Source organism: Simochromis diagramma, unplaced genomic scaffold, assembly GCF_900408965.1.
Source record: "Simochromis diagramma unplaced genomic scaffold, fSimDia1.1 OVJJ01000344.1, whole genome shotgun sequence".
Taxonomy (NCBI): Eukaryota; Metazoa; Chordata; class Actinopteri; order Cichliformes; family Cichlidae; genus Simochromis; species Simochromis diagramma.
The window spans coordinates 1279147-1299303 of NW_024387375.1; the positions used below are offsets into that span (position 1 = coordinate 1279147).

Sequence of the window (20157 nt, forward strand, 5' to 3'; positions counted from 1 at the left end):
TCCAAACAAAGCCTGCAGCATTCTGGGAAAGCCAGTTTTTCAGAATACGTGGTTCTCGTTGGATGGACTGACACCTGCAGCCTTTAGATCCTCATCTCTCTCGAAGCATGTAGCAGTTCACTGCTTGCAGTGATAAGAGTAATATAATGTGCCTCAGTATGTCAGGTTTAGTGATATGTACAAGTTGTCAAGTCAGCATTTCTTCACATGTGGCTCAAAAGTAAATAAAATGTGAATTTGATTAAAAAGGCAGTCGATCAAAAAATGTACTTAAAGATTAATCAGGGATTTAAACTGAGAGGAAATGAACAATAAGTGGGTCACTAATTCAGTTAGCTGTGGGTGATACAGCTTCAAAATTCTATCATGATATTTCAAGCAAACTTGTGATAGCGCTATTTCTGACAATATAGAAAAAATACTGAACAGTGTTTCACTGATGCGTGCATCTTACAGACAGAAGCATTTATTAGTGTAAGGAAATGCATTTTCCATTAGTCAAATGGAAGCAAATGGTAATATAACGTGTTTCAGAAGTGTTTTTCCTTCACAGTACCTTAGTTACTTTGGTTTAACGGTAACTAAAGTAACAACATTGTAAGTCTTCAGGAGCTGGGGATGGGAATTGATAAGAATGTAAACCGGCACAAAAAAGCGAGTGTTTCTGCTTTAGAAACGTGAACAGGTAGAGAGGGAGGCTGCAGCCCGACTGCTCATCTGCTTGTTACCTGTTGAAGTTAAGGGTCTGGTTGTTTGGGTCGGCATTCACTCAGCTTTCACTCTGGGTTCTTGGCTAGCTTAGCGTTAGCATTTTTTCCACCAGATATCCTCTCAAGTTTTTGCTTTCACCTTTAGTGGGCATATTTTATTTTTTGCATATTTTGCAAAGTTTTGTGCTTTTTTGGAGGTTGTTGACAAAGCTTTGTTTTTAGATACTAAATCATGATCCTAGGCTGACATGCTGCTCTCGCTCTTAGACATGCCTTGGCTGGTTCGGTTTGATACTTTGGTGTCACGGTTCGGTATTTTTTCGATACAAAAAAATGTTCATGCCTTTTTAATTTGTCATTTATTAAAATTATAAATATATATTTTAACTCAAAAGTACAGTTTTTAAATTTAATGTTGCTGAAACAAAAAAATAATTAAAAAAAATTCTATCTGATCGAGAAATCACTCATCTTTGGAAAAGAGAGTTTATTACAGAGAAATGGCTCTTTCCAAAATAAAAGCTATACTATACGCTTCTTCTGGGGTATATTCTCAGCAGCATATTAAACACATCAGGTCCCCGTAAGGAGACTCATGTGCTAAAGGCTGTCTAAATGACTCGGGTAAAGTTTGTAGCATGCATGCTTGTTGTTTTTGTCTGCTTTCACTTGTCTTTGCACTAGGATGATGTCGGCGTAAATGTGCAGTCATATTCGTTGTGTTCCCACTAGTGCTGTCAGCATTAATCTCGTTAAAATGACATTAACGCCATAACGCGACAAATCTCCGTTAACGAGTTACCGCGGATCGCCCCGTGCGTAGGGCTGGATGGCGGCAACACGTTAACAAGCAAACTGCGCTAACGCACTAGTTCCCACCAATTGAGCATTGAGCGGCACATCCGACATACTGTTTTACTTTTGTCCATGACGTGCTTACCATCAGGGTCACGCTTCACATGAAAACCAAGATAGTTCCAAACGCCAGATCTGAATGAGGGTGGGGGAGGTTCAATTTCGGGTAGCGTTGAGGCAGTTGCCATGTTGCAACGAGCTTAGCTTCTGTCTTGCTAGCTTGCGCTGCGCTCAGTGGATCTGAACTTGACAGTTCAGCCTAGGCGGAGTAGTCGAGCATTTGCATACAATGGATAACAGAAAGCCCGGTTTATTTTATCCATATTTCATATATTTTACATGCAAATGCTCCTATTCTTTTACTGATCTGATGACTTATGATGAAGAAATCCTCAAACTATTAGCAATAAAATGTATGAGTTAATTTTTTTATTCACTTCTAGTTTTGCTTTTTAGAAATTAACTTTTTTTTTTGAAAACCTATGTTATATTTGAAAATATAAAATTAAAATGTTTTGGACTGTTTTATGATGTTTGATGAGGTAAGTAATTGGTTGATTAACAGTTTAAATGTTAATGTTAATTGTTGTTTGTTGAAGCCTTTAACAGTGAAACAACCAGTGAGAGAACTTGAGGTCTGTTGCTTTTCCACAAAGATCTCTGATGATGTCTTTATTTTAGAATCAAAGGAAAATACATTGGGGGTTTTTGTTGAACAATACAAATAATGAGGAAACTGGATACACTGTGATGTTCGTATATTGATATGAAAAGTCTCAGGGATGGATTCTTTTCCTGTTTCAGAAAGTACAGGAAAATACTATGTTAAAACATATGTTAACCTTGGATTAGGCATGACTTAGAAGGTTGTTGTCATTTATTCATGAGGACTTTTTGGACTGAGTTCAGTGACTGATAAAAAAAAGAACTATATTCTGATCAGAATCAGCCGTATATGTTCGAGTAGCAGGCGCTGATTGCGAAGACAAGTCCCTGACCATGTTAGCTTTCGGTGTTGGGAGTTGTAGATAAAGATCCAGACAGACTGGGCTGGACTGAGCAGATAACACCAAGGCACTTCATTAAAGGAGGCAGAGCGGAGTCCTCTTCATGAACATGGTCAGTTACTTGATTATACACAGTGAACTACATATAACAGAAATCAGTTTTCATTGTTTCCTTTAGTTGAGGTCAAATTAGGTTTAATTTATTTGATTAGGTCTTACAATACTGAACCCTTAAAGTCCCCACTGAAGAAGCATCCCAGCTGCAGGCTGACCTGTTTGTTTCTCTGACAGACTTTGTTCAACAGTCTCTATAGTCACTCTTCAGTAGTTCAGGCATCATTTTACAGATAATCTATATGCCATATACAGTCAGTGAGAATCCCATTAGCAGCATTTGTCCGATCAATTCTGAACCAACGCAGTGGCTCTCCCATAAATTCTGCATCTACAAAAGCTTCTTCATTTTCAGGTTTTGTTGACATTATCAGAAAGGTGATAACTCTACTTTATGCTGAGGGTGTTAGTAGAGCCGTGGTGGTGGACGGCACTGCGTTATATCAACATATCTTGTCCATCTGATGTAACATAAATAGGATTGCACAGATACGGTTAAAGGAGTATGAGACAGAACAGAACGCCGTTTGTAAAGCGCTTCATTATTTAGGTTGGATTGCAAAAAAAAGGGGCATTTTGGGCAGTCAGTGTTTTCTTACTGAGCAGGACATACCTGATATAGTAGAAGGAATGCAGCATCTCTTAACTCTTGCTGGATACTCAAACATGCTGTCATAATCTAAAGTGCTGTCACTGAAAGTCTCTGTTTTTACTGCCTGTGTTTTATTGCATTCTTGTGTTTTTGTGTGTATATGGTTATGGTTTCCTTTTATCATTCATGTTTCTGTCTCTTTGTGTCTAAGCTTACATGCTTTTGCAACTTAACTTGGTACTACAGCTAAAAATGAGCTTGTATGGTTGAATCTGGCATATTTGCACAATGAACTTCATGTTAATGAATGTGCAGGTTCCTTTATAAATAACTTAACATATTTGTTTTTTGAATGTTTATTATATAGATCAGTGCATAATATTGAGCAGATCCCAGTGGTAGCACCACCATGGACTTCTGGGAGTGGGGCGTCTTGGCACTGGGATGTTGGCAGTGGATCCTTTGGGTTCTGCGGGTTGCACAGTGGGGTCTCTATGGATCCTGCAGATGTTCAGTCAGATTGTGTTTTTGAGCTAATCAAGCCCTGTAGCTACATCCACTGCCCTGTTTGGGGAGGCTGTTGCCATCAGGGAGTGCTTTAACAATGAGGGTTGTGCTGGTCTGCTAGGTTAGATTAGCACTAAAGTAATCCCCATATAAATAGCAAACTAAAGTCTCACAGTAGAACATTGCATTGTGAAGAGGTGATCAGTGGCATTCACTTTGGCTGTCGATAGTTTGAAATTTGTGGCTAACTGGTGTGCATTTTAACAAAACAAATACTGTTTTCTTATTGTTATCAAACGAGATTTGACAAATTGTATGTGTTAATATGTATGAAAAGGACTGAAACACAGTTTAACTGTAGTTTACGGAACAAAGTAAGGCAGGAACACAACTGCAGATACTGAATGATGATAATACAACAGTTCCTATCCTTCTAGGTCATTTACAAGACATACTCCTCCTAAGAGTTAGTCACATGTCTTACATCTTAAATGTGTGTATTCAGGAGAAACATTCACATGCATATGCATATGTCCAGCGATAGATGTGGATTCCACACTTACATCGTGCTGAACTGCAGCTTGAGTGTGACAGTCAGTGAAAGAGGAAGCAAGCTTGTGAGAGAGGGAGCGAGTGAATGAGAGGATAGGAAGATATGTGCAGTTGATGTACGAGCAGCTCATATGGAATATAGAAGCTGTGTGTCGTGGTTACATATGGTTTACTGATGCAGTCTTGTGCGCAGCTTTAATTAGACAAGCCGTGTGAACTCTCTAATATGTGTTATTAGCTGCAGTGTGTTTTTTTAAAAACATTTATAAATCATCTAAAAATTGCTGTGAGAGACTTTAAAAATGAATGAATGGTTTCTCTGGCTTACAGCTACTGCCAGAGATCCCCTATAATGTGCAGCTCTGCCAAAGCAGCGCCCAGTGATGTTGGTTTGCCCTTTGTGCCTTTGGCAAGCCAAGCTCATTTCACACATCCATCTTCTTTCTCCTCTTCAGGTGTCAGCACATCCACCGCATCCCTGACTGAGCATTGCTTGTCAGTGGAAGGGAACCTAGACATTAAAGAGGACTAAATAATGAAGAGATCTATATCAGATTGTTCCTGTACCGAAGAACACAGAGTAGACACAAGGTGCAGCTTTAATTTATGTGCCTTTTTTAGATTGTACAAAAAGAAAAAAACAAGCAGGAACTTAAAAAGCTCACAGATATTTAAGTGACAGAGACGTTTTTATTCCCATCTGAGGTGGAAAAGTTGGTAGAAAGGAAGAAATTCAAAATTCTGTTTTAGATGTTTTATGCAATGGAGTTTATTAGCAGGATGGTATACGGTAAACAGAGTATGAATCTTTGAAATTAAATGATCAAAGGCTTAAGAGAGTACAGCACATAGGAAAGCATGGAGACATGATGTGGTAAAAATGGCATCCAAACCATCTTAACATTTTAATCTGTGTCCTTTCAACAAAATATAATGTTAAATTTTGAAATAAGCAGTCCACCACTACCATGTCAGTTATTTAAACGATAATCTTTATTTCTTAATTATGGTATCAAATTGTTTATTGAGTGGCATTACTTCTACTACATTTCTGGCATCGGGACATCCCTACACTTCACTGAGGAACCAAAGTGCGTAGAACAATGTGGAGACTACAGGTTCGTCTAAATCCAGGATTTTCTGTGTGCAGTTCTTGGGGTTCCACAATCACTTGAAATGTAATCACAATGAGTTGCAATAGCTTGACACAATTAAATGAAACTGATTGAGTGATACTGAAAATGCGTGCTCTGCCGACAGAACGCAAAGCAAGCGTTCCATAAATCACTGCCTGACAACATGTCTGTATGTGCCAATCACAGCTGGTCCCTGCACCCCTCAGCTTGAAGTCGAGTCTGGAGAGACACCAACATGTTAAAAGACAACTACACCAAACAATTCAAATTTCTGGCACCGTGGAAGGTTAAGAGTTTGTCCTTCGAAGCGGATTATCATTCGTTATTAGGAACTGCTTTGGATTTAGTGAAAGTGATATTAACCACGAACAAATCATATCCAAGCAACACAGCTGACTTATTCAGCCGCTTGCAGAGAGACTATAAACTAATCTGTACTCAATGTTTGAAGGCCAAAAAAAGTGCAGTGGTTGCTAACATGAATCATCCAACATCGACTCAGATTTCAATGAAAATGAACCTGTACATTGTGTCAGTGTCCCCATCCAACCCATAAAAACAGACTAAAATCACCAACAGAATCGCCAGGAGATACAGTTAACAAAAAAGACTTCAGGAAAGTAGTCAACAACAAAAGATATGTTATTGCTTTGCACAGTTATTTTTTCAGAGTGGTCAAAACTATATAAAACTATATAACACCAAGATGGTAACACATAATACACAGAAACTTGGGTTTTGAAACATAAAACAGCAAACCTTGGCACCCAATAGAAATAAGTTTTTTTTTGCTAAATTTGCACCACTTATAGATGATTGTTCAACTCTGAACCCAAACACACATCTTTCTGCCCTGGTTTGATGCATAAATTCTTTTCTACATTTACTCAATATGAAACTTTGAGTATTCATGGTTTAAGTGGTACAATAACTGAAGCAAAAACTAGCAAGAAAAACTGCCAATAATTCACAAGTTCGTTTCATGACACACATCTTTATTTGAAATGTTTGTACCATATAGGACTTAAAGGTCTTGCACACACAACCTTTAGTTTATTCCACAGTAACTTGGAAGTTTTAGATATTACTGGCAAAAATTAACTCAGTCCAACACAACTTTTTAAATCACACAATGAACCTTCACAGACATCACACAATGACATTTTTTGATTTTAGAGCATTTCCATCTCATCTCATGACTCACACGGTCATCTACACGTTGTAAAGCCATTGTCCTTTCCTGTTTTGTTTTTCGTTTTTACTACACTTCCTTCCATCCCTGTTTTAACCCTTGATCTGTGTTCTGCTAAAGCTAACTTTCAAATCACTGATTACCCCGAATCCCCCACCCCATCTTCCATTTATCCTTTCGCTTTCACTTTTGATACCAAAACATATATCAGTACCCATGAAATTATGACTGTCGAGCTAATACTGCATGTGTGTAGTGATGAACTCGGGTCGTATCAGTCTATTACATTAAGAGTTTTGGATCCTGAATTCAGTGCATTGCTACCAGTCATAAAATGTTAGTGACTCACCGGTGCTCTTCCTTACTTTTTAAATTAGACTTTGGGACAATGAAAGCTGCTAATATAATTATACTCTTATATGCACTGCTATAGTTATAATTGTAGTGTAGGCAGCTATATAGATAAATATAGCATGCTAACTACAAATAAACGCCTTGCTTTTTCTTTGCTAATACGGTATAATATTTTGGACCAAAGTTTCCTGTTTCTTTATAATTATTTCCAAATAATTTGTTCCCATGTTGCACATTCCTCTGTAATCCATTCTTTGTTTCCATCATTGTCATTATTTTATTATATTTTTACATTATTATTTACAATATATAGTAGTGTTTTATTTTCAGCAAATATTTCCTAAATAGTTATTTCCTATTCTGACTTGTGTTATTCTTCTGAGATAAAGGCCTTAATCCATATACTATATCTGACCTTTGATACTCAATTAACAAAGTCTGATTAAATCCTCTTTTACACATCAGATTATAGGCTTTTCTATACACAACCCATACACCTACACTCTGTTTCTCTGTGCACTTTTGAAATTCCTCTCAAATAAGAAGGTTTTAAATAAGCAACTTAAATGTAGTTTATGTTACTCATTATTATACTGACACCAATTATAATCCATTGAAGTTTTAAAGTATTTTTGTTAATTCTTTAAAAAAAATGTTGTTTTTTTTTACTTTCTGCTGCATCTTTCCTTGAGTGGAATAGTTTGTATTCTGTTGTAGTTTAGGTGCTGCATGTTTTAATTGTGCAGGCCCAGATTAGCACAGTAACACAGATATGTATAGGCACACACAGACTCAGGCTATTTGCCGATGTGACCTTCAGCACATGCAGGCTGGCATTCAATTACCGCCCTGTCAGTGGCCCCTCCAGCCCAGTGGCTGCATGTCCTTGAGATTCTCTCTCCAGCCTCTGTCCAGTCTATATTCCATTACATCCTCCACATCAGGAGCTCTGTCCAGCATAAAGCGCCATTCAGCTCCCCATCACTGAGAAGCACGCACACATGCACCCACCCACCCACACAGCATTTTAACGTTTGATGTATCCCTTACAAAATCTCTAACTGCAGTGAGCAATGGTTATCCTCGCTCATGTGCTGAATCAAATCCAAGCACGAGGTAAGTATTAGATTTTAGTTTTACTGCCTGAAATATTGCTCCAGTTTCAAAAACAAGGTTTAGGCAGCCTAGATCAGAAATCTGAGCAGTTAATCAAAAATTGTCTCTCACTGAACTCCCTTTATTTTCATATTTTGTGTTATTGGGCCTTATTACTATCAAAACATTTTCGCAACTCCTCTCTGCCTGATTGTTGCCCAAAATTGCCTTGAGAGGCTATTTACGTTACAAATCTGGGACCATTACTGAAAGTACACTGTAGTGTTCTTTTTGTGTGAAGAGCCATTTTAACCCACTGTCATTTGAAAAATGCTTTGAGTTTAAATCTGTGGCAGATTTGACCCTGCATGCCACTGCTGTTCTGTCGCGATGATTCACGTGCTGGTCTGGTTGACCAACGGCTGCTATTTTATTGATTTATGGTGTTTATTACATAGCTGAATCATGTGAAAGCTTGTTTCCAGCGTTGAAAAGATATTTTTTGCTATCCATAAGTCAAAGTTTTGGGTCAATATTCATTATTTATCTCAAAATTGCGACTTAATAGCGACTTAATAATAATAAGAATAATAAGAATTATATATATATATATATATATATATATATATGTTTGTATATATATATATATATATATATATATATATATATGGCACTCACCTTGTGCTGCTAAAAGTGCAATAGATACAGCGACAGTGTAAAAGAATCCTCAAACCTCGTTATGAACATTTTCATACAAGAGCTATTTTCTTCATACCACATCAGAACCACTGACTGTGTCCCTCTGCAGGAGGAAATGTTTGCATTTACCAATAATGAGAGTCTTGTGCGTATGAAAAAAAGTTACAATTATTGGCATAACTACTCACCTGAGCTATATTGTTAGCTACCTGCATGTTGTCTTTTTTGGCGAGTGAAATTTGGAAAAATAAATGAATGAATCCTTTTTTGTTGTTGAACTACTGGCCAGAGGAAGAACCTTTGTTTGATTTTGGTGTTAATTGTTTCTTTAAGGGGTTACAAGACACAAAGAGGTTGATTCAGTCAACTGGATTTTGTTGCTGTTGGCTTGAGGTTTGGGGAAAAAAAATAAATGTTGGAAATGTCCAAATGGGCATATTTCGATATCTTCTAACATTTTGTTACCCAAATGATTCATTGACAAAATGATTTGAGGATATAGAAAAGTCAAAGTCAAAACTAGTTCATACTCCGACTTACTCCCTCTGTATTTTGCTTTTGTTCCTGAACTACTGCCCGTATAGCGGATGTATCTTGACACATAACTGAATTGTTACCCTTCAGAAATTCATGATCTTAGCAGTAAATCCACTTCAGGCTGAGGACAGAAACGTAAAACATAATAGTCTGCAGGATTTATTAGGTGTCTGATTTATGCAGATCTTACTCAACAGATTTCTACCTCTGTGTCTTTGAATAGTTTCACTGTACAACTTGGGTTCAGCTGACATTTACAATGCCAAAGCAATAACTAGTTGCAACCATCCTAACTGCATTGATTCCTTTATATCTACAGCACTCTTTATTTGAAAGATCTTAAGCATGGACCCTTGTATCACATTTATGAGTTGTTGAGCGCATAAATATTTCCCCCTGAATAAGCCCCTATAAACCCTATCGGGTCGCTGTGTCTCCATTAAGGAAATGAAAGTGGTGACCAAGCCTGTGCTGATTGTTCCCTCATGAGGATCTCATAAAAGAACTTGAGAATTATTGGCCCTGCCATATATTATCTCAAGCCCTGAAAGCCTATTCTGTGTCCAAGGCATGCTCTCTCTGCCACATAGATCCAAAAATAATGTGAGTTAGAAATCTGAGCCGCTAAACTCCTGCAACCTCAACTGTCTGCAGAGAAAACAATGGATTTCAGCAGCATGCACTGCTGTTCCACCGGGTTTGAGTGTGTGCTTTATGTCAAGTGACTCTACTTACTCAAACCAAACAATGTATCCACTGTGCTTCATTATGGATAGGAACTTGTGTTTTTTTTCCTCTGAAAGCCTCGAAGTACAAATGCCCCCCCCCCAAAAAAAAGAAAGCAAAATATTATTTTATGATCACCCAAAGTTAAGTCTTTGGCTAGGTTTGTTACACTTTTATCGTTCGTCATCTAAGAAAATTTACTATTAGACAAAGATAACCTGAGTAAATACAAAATGCAGTTTTTAGACAACGATTACATTGATTAAGGGAAAAAAGTTATCCAAACCTGCCTAGCCTTTTATGAAAAAGTAATTTCGCACTAATAACTGGTTGTGCCACTCTTGGCAGTAAGAATTGCAGTCAAGCATTTCTCATAACTGGCATGAGTCTTTAACATCACTAGAGGAATTTTGGCCCATTCCTCTCTGCAAAATTCAGCTATATTAAGGGGTTTTCAAGCATGGACGGCCTGTTTAAGGGCATGCCAAAGCACCGAAGTCTGCGCTTTGATTAGGCCGCTCTGAAAGCTTCATTTAGTTTTGAACTTGCTGATGTGTTTCAGTTCTTCTGCGTAACAAGGGTCCACCTGAAATTTAGGGCACAAAAAGATGGTCAGATCTTCTCCTTCACAATTTTCTGTTTAAGAGTAGAATTTACGATTCCTTCAAAACTATATCAAGTCATACAGGTCCTAAAACACCAAAGCCATCACCAACACACTACCACCATCATGTTTGACTGTTGGTATTGTATTAGTTTTATGTAAGGAGGCTCAAACTTTCCAAAAAGTTAAACTTTTGTCTAATCAGTTCACAGAATATTTTACCCAGAGTCTTGAGAAAATCAAATCAAATCAAGATGTTTTCTGGTAAATGTTAATAAGCCTTTGTGGGGGGTTTTGATCAGTAGTGGTTGCAGAGTAACTTGCAGAGTCTCTTTCTTATTATTGAGTCATGAACGCAGACCTTAGCTAAGGCAAGTGAGGACTGAAGTTCTTCAGATGTTGTTCTGCGCTTTTTTTGACCTCATGGATAAGTTAGTGTCCTTCTGGTAGTCCAGCCACTATTGTCACTAACCCGTTTAGATTGGGAACACAAGGAAACTACTAGCCTGTCTTTGTTTGGAGGTAACGCAATCCATCTACTAACATGGATTATAAGGACCTTTACTGTTCCAATGGTGTGTGCAGGATTAAACATTTATCAAGTCAGTGCATGTGCAACTAATCCCAAAAGGTCAACCTGTGGACACACACAATTTAATTCTACTCTCGAGTTTGTATGATGCCATAGAGAGGCCACTTGTTTTGTACGGCTGTCTAAGGCACACAGCTCTGGCTGTGAGTATAGAAAGCCCCAATCTATTGTTAAAGTCTTCTGCTTGTGAGGGGCAGCCAATCAGGTAGCTAAAGCAGCTTCTTTCAGACAATGTTTTATGTGTTAAATTATTTTAAACAGTGAATCACGCTAAGCTGCTCTAGTAGAGTCCAAGGAAAAAAAATGGATCTGAAAATAATGATCATAATTCGCCCTCCAATAATTATAGCAGTACAAGAAATATGGTTAAAAAAAGTGTATTTGGCTGCATTTTCTGGACCAGTCCAGCTCTTAGTGTTTTGGTGACAAACAGTTTTCAAGAATGCCAGTATGTCTATTTTCTACATTTTTTGAACCGAGAGCTTTAAGGCACTCTGGGATTCACTGAACTAGAATTACTCTTTCATCCTTTTTTAAATAGAATTTAACAGCTGAATGTTGTGTGATATGCCCCAGCACAATCACCTGATGGGCGTTGAGGGGGTTATTATAATCGTTGTGAAAGTGTTATAAATGAGCCTGCAATGGAGCGTGTTCAGGTGTGAATTCCAGACTTTTGGCGAACCTGAAAGGATTAGTATAGCAGATTTCTGATTTTGTTGCGCTGATATGGACTGGACAGGTTTCTACAGAAGCTCATTAAAAGGCTTGTATCACTTGCAGGGTGGTTTTATGCCCACAGAAGCACTTTTCAACCATTAGCTCCCTTCAGTGTTCAGTCTTAGCAATCTTTGTCCATTTTGACATGCTACAGTTTACTTATTTTAGTGAATAATGTTTTATTACTAACATGATCTAGATGGTACAAAGTGGTGTGTTTATGCTATTTCTTTCCTATATAACTTCTTTTATAGGTTTGTAAAAATTGCATCACCCCAGTTTTATGTTGTAGGCCATGTTTGAATGGTTATAGGCAGTCATGCACACTTGTTTCAGTTGGTTTATGCTGCTCATTAGAGCTTAGTGTTGCACAGTATGCCTGCTTTTCCTTGTGACTAAAGAGGCACAGTAGCAAAGCAGATTCCAGCACTGAAGGCTGTAACTGGCAGACCATATCTCCACTTTAAAAAGTGTAATTTGATTAAATCTGCTCTGTTTCAGTCTAGAATCTGTGCCGGCTGAAACGAATAAAGTGGATTAACTCTGTCAAAGGATAATGCAGATTAAGCTGGTAAACACAATCACTAAGTGGTGCATATGGCCTGTAGGGGTGGAGTCAAAGCTTCATTTTTAAAAAAATATTTTTGATAGAGGAACTGGGCGAAGAGATTTGTTTTTTTTGTTTTTTTTTAATGCACAGGTGAAAGGCATGTGTTCATATTTTCAATTGTGACAAGGTGGTCCAACATCATAACATACACGCTTGGCCACCCACTCCCGCCCGGCGTGTAACAGCAGCTCCGCTTGAGCCCAAAATACCTCCAAGTCGTCACATATTTGTTCTTCAGTAAAAATGATCCCTGATGATGCGAACGTTACTGCTAATGAAAGTGTTAAGTTATTCAGCTGGTGTTTCTCTGGAGTGAAACGTCAGCATGTCTCTTGATCCCTGAAGCGATTTTCCCCCTGGGTGAGGGCGGGTGGTCATGCTTGCTCTGACGGTGGAGATACAGCCAGCTCAATGAAAGGCGGGGGTGGCAGCTGGAGAAAATCCATTCCCAGAGTGAGCGTTCTGCTGAGGCAGGTATGCCGACCTTTGAGTCATCTGATAGGTCAACGCTCGGCAGCGTGCCTGGACATTCATGGCTAAACGCCAAGCCTGGTGGTGCTCATAGTAAAGCTCATCTGAGCAACAGCCAGCTATGATCAATGGAACCTCTTGGCAGCTCATTTATTGTACAGTATGGCACAGCCGCAAAACACTCAACCAACAGATGCAGGTGACAGATGACGATAGGCCGATAGGATGAGGGGTTTTCACATGTGTGCGGTCACCGGTGCACTACCACCTCACTGTACAGTACAGCGCTCTTTGAATAAAATGTACTTTTAATCCATTAGTTTAGTCGATCGCGTTGAATCGCCACCCCAATTATTGTTTGTAAATTAGTCTTGAATGAAATGGGATTTTCCTGCTTAGTCTGCAGGATTTCAGCGCATGAAGATTTTCCTGCACCTTGTTCTCCTGCATGTCACGCACCAGCTGTGCTGCGATGAACATGAAAATGACGTGTTTGCCCACAAAACGTCTTCCCTCTCCTTCCAGGTGCCCACGGAGTGAGAGAGGAGCCCCGGTTTGTGACGGCGCGCGCTGGAGAGAGCGTGATCCTGGGGTGTGACGTGTCCCCTCCCCTGGACGGCCAGCAGCCCCCCTATGTGGTGGAGTGGTTCAGGTTTGGAGTGTCTATTCCCTTCTTCATCAACTTCCGCTTCTACCCTCCTCATGTGGATCCAGAATACACTGGTAAGACAACTGTAGGTCTGGCTAAAGTAAAGCAATGCAGCTACAGAGAACAGACAAATACAGAAACATTGTGAGTAATAAGTTTTATCCATGATGGATTTAGTCTAAAACCTCTGAATTAATGTGGACTTGGATGCCTCCTGGGATAAGTGAGGATCAAAATCTTATCAACTGCCAAGCACGCTGAATCTGAGACTTTTTATTGTTGACACTGCAGCAGAAACAACGTCGACAACATAATTTCACGCTACATACAGCGGCCAAATTGAAGAACACCCCGAGGGATGAGCACACATGTTTATCTGTATGTAATATGAACCGAATTCGAGTGCATACCAAACAGTGAATGGTAGCAAAATCATAGTTAAAGCTGCATATAGGTTAAGATATATTTACCTACTAGCACCTCTAAGACTCTTTTCATTGACATCTAGATATAATCCACACTTGATTGTGATGTATCTATCTTGAACTTCAGTTTTTTGCTCATATAAACCCAACTGTCCCCTCTCAGATGGTCATTAGGCAAGGCAAGGCAAGGCAAATTTATTTGTATAGCACAATTCAACAACAAGGTGATTCAAAGTGCTTTACAGAGACATTAGAAACAAAAGCAAATAAAAAGCATGATTTAAAATTGATTAAAACAAGCAAACAAACAAACTAACTAAACACACACATTTCACACCTGTTCGCGCGATCTGAACCCTTATCGTAAGGGGAGCTACCAGTCCTTCTGTGGACGAGCTACTTTCTATTTTAAATTCCCTGAAATTAAATTCCCTGAATTTAAAATACTCTCTAGAACTTCATTAATGAACTTTAGAGTTGTTGATAGGTGGATTCTGCTTATTTCCTCTCCTTTAATTCTGCATTGAAATAAATCTTTCCCCACATGCCACAGTAATTCTATAAAGACAAAAAAAGATAACAAAACATCTCATTTTTTCCTCGTTTTAGTTGTTTCACCTTGTTTCGGTAAAGACGTCTTCGATCAACCTGTCAAGTCAGCCCCCGATCTTGTGGCTCATGGCTATAGTAATGATATATTAGTACAGAAACATTGCAATGTTTAGCTCCAAGGGTCCTGCATAACTATAATCATTCGGTAAACATTTCTATGATTGCGCAGGATATAGATTTTCCTGCACTGCTGCAGACCTTATTATGAGCTTTTGGCTGAGAGCGGGACCATTTCTGACAGCCGGTTTCAAACAGATTGTAGTGCAAATGTGCTGTGTACATGTGTACCTCTCAGTCGTATTTCATTGAGAAGATTGACCTGCAATTTCAGCTTGATCCACAGTGTTTTCCCCTCAGAATCGTACTTCTGCTGTTTGAGCATCAGGCGAGTGGCTCATCGCGCACCGAGGCTTTTATGTGGCTCGAGAACGACTGGGTGTTCAGAGCTGTGCAGGAAAAGCAGAAAAAAACATTCACAATAATTGAATAGTGCATTGAACATGTAGGCCTTCCCACACACTCATAAAATATACAGAGCACATAAAGTACGGAGTCAGTAAAGTATATTAAAAAAGCCCCCACATGTACATGTAGAAAAAGAAAAGTAATCTCATGTTAGTAAACCCTAACAATCTTTGCTTTTATAGAGATGTAACTGGAGTTTAGAATGATTTAGATGAATGTGCCTAATGTGTGAAGCTGCATCCTTTTAATGGGGGATTTATTGCAAGTCTGTTTTTATTTAAGCAGATGTGCAGACGGGGAGCAACATGAGCATCATTCTGTTTTTACTTTGCTTGTTTTTTGGTCTACCAGCTCCTGAAAGAATAACCTGGCTGTTAAATGCATTTCTATGATCACTACCTGTGTCTTAACCGTGTCTGCGTGCTGTCTGGTGCCGGCACAGTACTTAACACTGGGATTTTTCTAAACTCAGCTGACGGTTGAGGCCAAAGTGATGTCCTAAAGCAGTGAGAGTGAACAAAAACAATAAAGCCGTGCGCTGTAAAATTAAAACTACGATGCCGCAGAGCTCCGCAGAGTCGAAATTGAACCGCAGAGTCGGGCAACCACTTTTACATTTGATCCTCTGTTAATATAAAATTATTGATTATAGCTGCTTTAAGGTTAGGGTACAAAATGTGTTTACCTCACATTCATCACAGCGTAACACAAGTCAAGACAGTATGTCTGCAGCAGGCTCTGTGCTGAGTCCTTACAGCAGGAAATTGGTTCTTCTGATGTTGCCTCAGCGGCTGTGATAAGATGGTGAGTTGTCAGAACGAGGTCAGATTTAGCCCTTCCCTTTTCTCACCTCTTTAGAAGCACAAAGCTTCTGGCTGACCTGGTAATAGGCTGTGAAATAAATGAAGACGTGACTTCCCGAAGAAGCCGAGGATTTACCTCCTCAGCTTGAGTGTCCTAAATGTGGACGTGAAAGAGTTTTCTGCTTTTATTTATATGAATCATGTAAAGCCTGTAAATAATACAGCAATCACTGGAATTCTTCCCGGTGGGCTTTTAATGCAGGATCTTCACGGCAAAGAAGCCTAATGGCAGTGACTCACTGTCTTGGGAGCGCCCCTTTTTATTATACAGTGGCTACAGTAGACGTTGCAGCTGCTGAAGCGTTTCACTGTTTAGGCTCGTGACTAACAGCTTTTTGTGCGAACAAACAGCACTTTTCTACACTTCACTGTGCTCACTTGGACTAGTGGGCCTTTGCCATGTGGCATTAGGTCCACTGTTGAGGAATTACCAGTGAACAGATGCAACTTGAATATAGCCAGTCTCATTACATAGATTAAAGTGTTTCTGGGGATTGCATGTGCATGGTGACAGCGTAATAATGACACTGGACTGCAGTTTATGAGATGCTCCTTTGGGCGCTTAATGGGCCCGTGCGGTCTCAGAGCTAATCTTGGCTATTCCCATGAATCGTTATCACTCAGTATGAATAAAGTTGATGAATAGAGGAAATGTGTGATTATTCCATCACACAGCTGCTACCAAAACAGAGAAGATTATCCATGAATACTGTACTTACTTGCGTGCATATTTTCACTCTGATGATTACACTTTTGATTCCAGGAATCCATTCGGGTTCAATGCATCGGTTTGTCTAGGCCTATCAGTCTTGTTAATTATCCGGTTTTAAAGACTGTTAAGAGACCTATAGCACAATCATTTCTATGTGTCATTCAAATCTAAGACGAGATGTTTTCATTGCAGCTGTGTGTGTGTGTGTTTTTTTGCCTCTTTAACTCGATGCAAAATGCAAAATTATACAGATCTCTCTGCTATCCTGGATCATTTTGTTTGCCAGTTTGACCTGCAGCTATATGGAAATTATAACATTAAAAAACATCTATTTTTGTGCCTGCTGTAGCAAAGACACAATCAATAATTCAGATGTGCAGCTTGTGAAATTTTAGTGTCAGATCCTGCCGCTTTGGGACAAGCTGTTGGAAAACTGAATCATATCTCTTTTGCCACCATGTTTAGCCCCAGCTTGCATGTGGATAATACGGATATGTAATAATCAGTTATCTGCAGATGGATGCAGAGATGATGCAATGTGTTGCATTTTTCTTAATATTAAAAATAAGAGGAGTTGTTTAGAGAGTTTGGTTTTGCTTGTTCAGGGCTGAGTTAGGAGCAGCCTGTTAGTAGTAATGCATCAATAGTGGACATTTTAGCATGACGTAATTCAAAAAATGTAGCAAAATCGAAATTTCTGACAGCCATGCAATACGCTGGTTTTAATGTGGCAAAGCAATAAAAGTAAAATAACCACACATTCACGTTAAAAAGCAGCAAGGTGTGCTTGATCCGAAGAGAAACCCTGCGTCCACGCTGCAAGCGATGCGGCGAGCTGAGATCACAGAAAATGAATGACATTTGGTGACTTCAAGCAGCCGCGAGCAAAATAACCGCTGGTGATTTGAAGCGGGCGTGACCCAAGATACATTTATCTCAGCTTCCTGGTGAGCGACTGAAGCAACATCCAATAAAAGCACGACAGCACTGTTAATTGACGTTTGAACTTGTAGTAAATATTTTAGTGGGTTACCGAGGCAACCAGAGCATAGAACGTTCTCCAGCTTCAAGGCGATGTACCTTCAAGTCTGGACTGTGTGGTAGCTTTAGCATGAAACTAAACCAGGCGGCCTCCCTTGCTTCCAAGCCCAGCACTGTTCACAAAATGAAAACTTTCAATGGAAGAGAAATAGTCATAAGGTACAACATGGACTCTGGCTCAACCCTCAACAATCTACAAAAAAAAGGTTTCTAATTAAGCTGATTTAGGGAATTAAAAACTATACTAGCTAAAACATTTTGTTTTCCAAAGTTTTGCAAAAGTGCAATAAAAAGCCAGGTTTAAAGCAGGTAAAACATGAAGATCAGAAGGTCCCAATATGTTTTTTTATGATTTTGATGAAGTTGGTGCTTTGGTGCTCTGGATTTATGTGTGCCATTGTTTGCATGTTCAAATGCAAATGTGAAAAAAGATGTTGTGTGAAAAATTAATGCAATATACAATAAAATAACCGCTGGTGACAGAAAGTGTGCGTAACCTGAGATAATCTTTTCTCAACCGGTGACTGAAATATTCTCAAGTAACCAACTATCAGCTTCAAAGGAATGCACGGCAAGCGCCTAGCAGTGAGAGCGCATGTAAAGTCAATGATATTCAGTGACTTCAAGCAATGATGGATGAAATAACTGCAGGCAATGTGAAATAGGGAGCCCTGAATTAAATTTTTTAAACTGACCACCAATAAGAGTGCAGGACTGACAAATGACTGGGTAGTAAATACATAAGAGCGTTACCTAGACAACCAGTCTACTAGCAAACCACGGGGATGTTTGCTGGTGACCAACCATCGGCGACAAACCCAAAAGCAATGTGAACCAGGCTTTAGATTACTGAATTAACCACGATGTGCCGCTTCACTCTATAATGGGGAAAGACTGAAGTCAAATTTTTTTGTACTCTTACTACAACAACGTTTTCCTTTAGCCATATTCTTTTTACTCACATGTGAAACTCAGCTGACTTAAAATGTGTCTTTTCTCAATGTGTTTGCCAACTTTGTCACTTTCGATCTTCAGTATTTACTTTTCAAAGCTTTCCTATCTGACATAGCCTGTGATGTGATCTGAACAAGGTGTTGGCCCCTCTGTTTTCACAGCAGACAGAACCCTGTACTGTGTAAGTGGTGTATACCCAGGAGGCCCATCCTGACGTGGATACAGTGCTGTTAACTCTGTTTACAGCAGCACCCTCTCACTCCTTGACAAATAGAAGCTGAGACTGATCCCTACCCTTCATGCCACCACCCACCCCACTCAGCACTTCAATGCCCAGGCAAAAATAGCCCTGACTTTTTAAAGACGATCTACCTTTTTACTGCAAGACTGCAGTCCGCGCTTCTCTCGCTTCCTCTGTGCTGTATTGATTTTCCACTAACAAAAAAAACGTCAGTTTTCTACCCCAGCCACGGCAGCAATCACAGGGTTGGGTATCTATCTATTGCATTTTTGTACCGGTAGAGCAATTCAGCCCGCCCTCAGCGTCGATAGATTCGCCTGACATTTAGTCTGAAGTAAGAGGAAACAGTGCTTACAGAACATCTACACATCAAAGTTGGGAAAAATGCTCCATTTCCAAACACTCGTCAGACAGAGGAGATCCGAATGTTTTAGTCTGTCGGGCTGTCAGATGCAGCCATGTGAGCAGCGGGCTGGAGGCTTGAAGACAGACAGCTTAGCAGCTGAAGATTTCACCATGCCTGGCTTCCTGAATGTCTCTCATCCCTTGTGATTTCCTCCTTTTAGAATTCCAATTTATCCTCAGCCTTGAAGTAAAAAGAGTTGGGGATGGAGAAGTTTCGTAAGAAAGATCATTTATGTGAAGTGGAAAGCTGGTCTTTTCCCACAGCGACACCAAACGCTGTATTAAAATTCAGCTAAAGGTGTGACTGGCAGTTCTAAGGATAAATCATAATACTTCGGCCCATGTGGATGCTCGTAAAAGTTGTGACATTTAATAAGTTAAAGAACTAGTTTTACATTTTGGGAATATATATATATATATATATATATATACACACACACACATATATTGGGGACACTCATAGGGATTCTGTTGTAACCCTATGAAACAGCAGTTTGGCTTTTTAAATAAGCTTAGAGGAAAGACTTCCACAAACACCTATTAGCAACAAATAAAACTTCCCGTCCACTTAGTAGTTTGTCTGATTGCTATACAGTGACATTTGGCATAAAAATCATTTGTGTCATTATTTAGAAAGAAAGGGTATTAACAAGATTGCATGCAAGCTGTGGGATCTCAGAGATTTTTGTGAGTGACGTTAGCGCACAAACTAATTTA

At 39.3% G+C, this 20157-nt stretch overlaps 1 protein-coding gene across 4 annotated transcripts in view; it reads left to right on the forward strand.

The window, feature by feature from the left end:
- igsf9ba (immunoglobulin superfamily, member 9Ba) overlaps positions 1-20157 on the forward strand; it is a 73443-nt gene that overhangs the window by 7232 nt on the left and 46054 nt on the right. For all 4 annotated transcript variants that reach the window (XM_040008584.1, XM_040008586.1, XM_040008587.1 and 1 more), the window contains exon 2: positions 13599-13796. In XM_040008584.1, coding sequence (XP_039864518.1) covers positions 13599-13796 — 198 coding nt within the window. The remainder of the gene's footprint in view (positions 1-13598; positions 13797-20157) is intronic.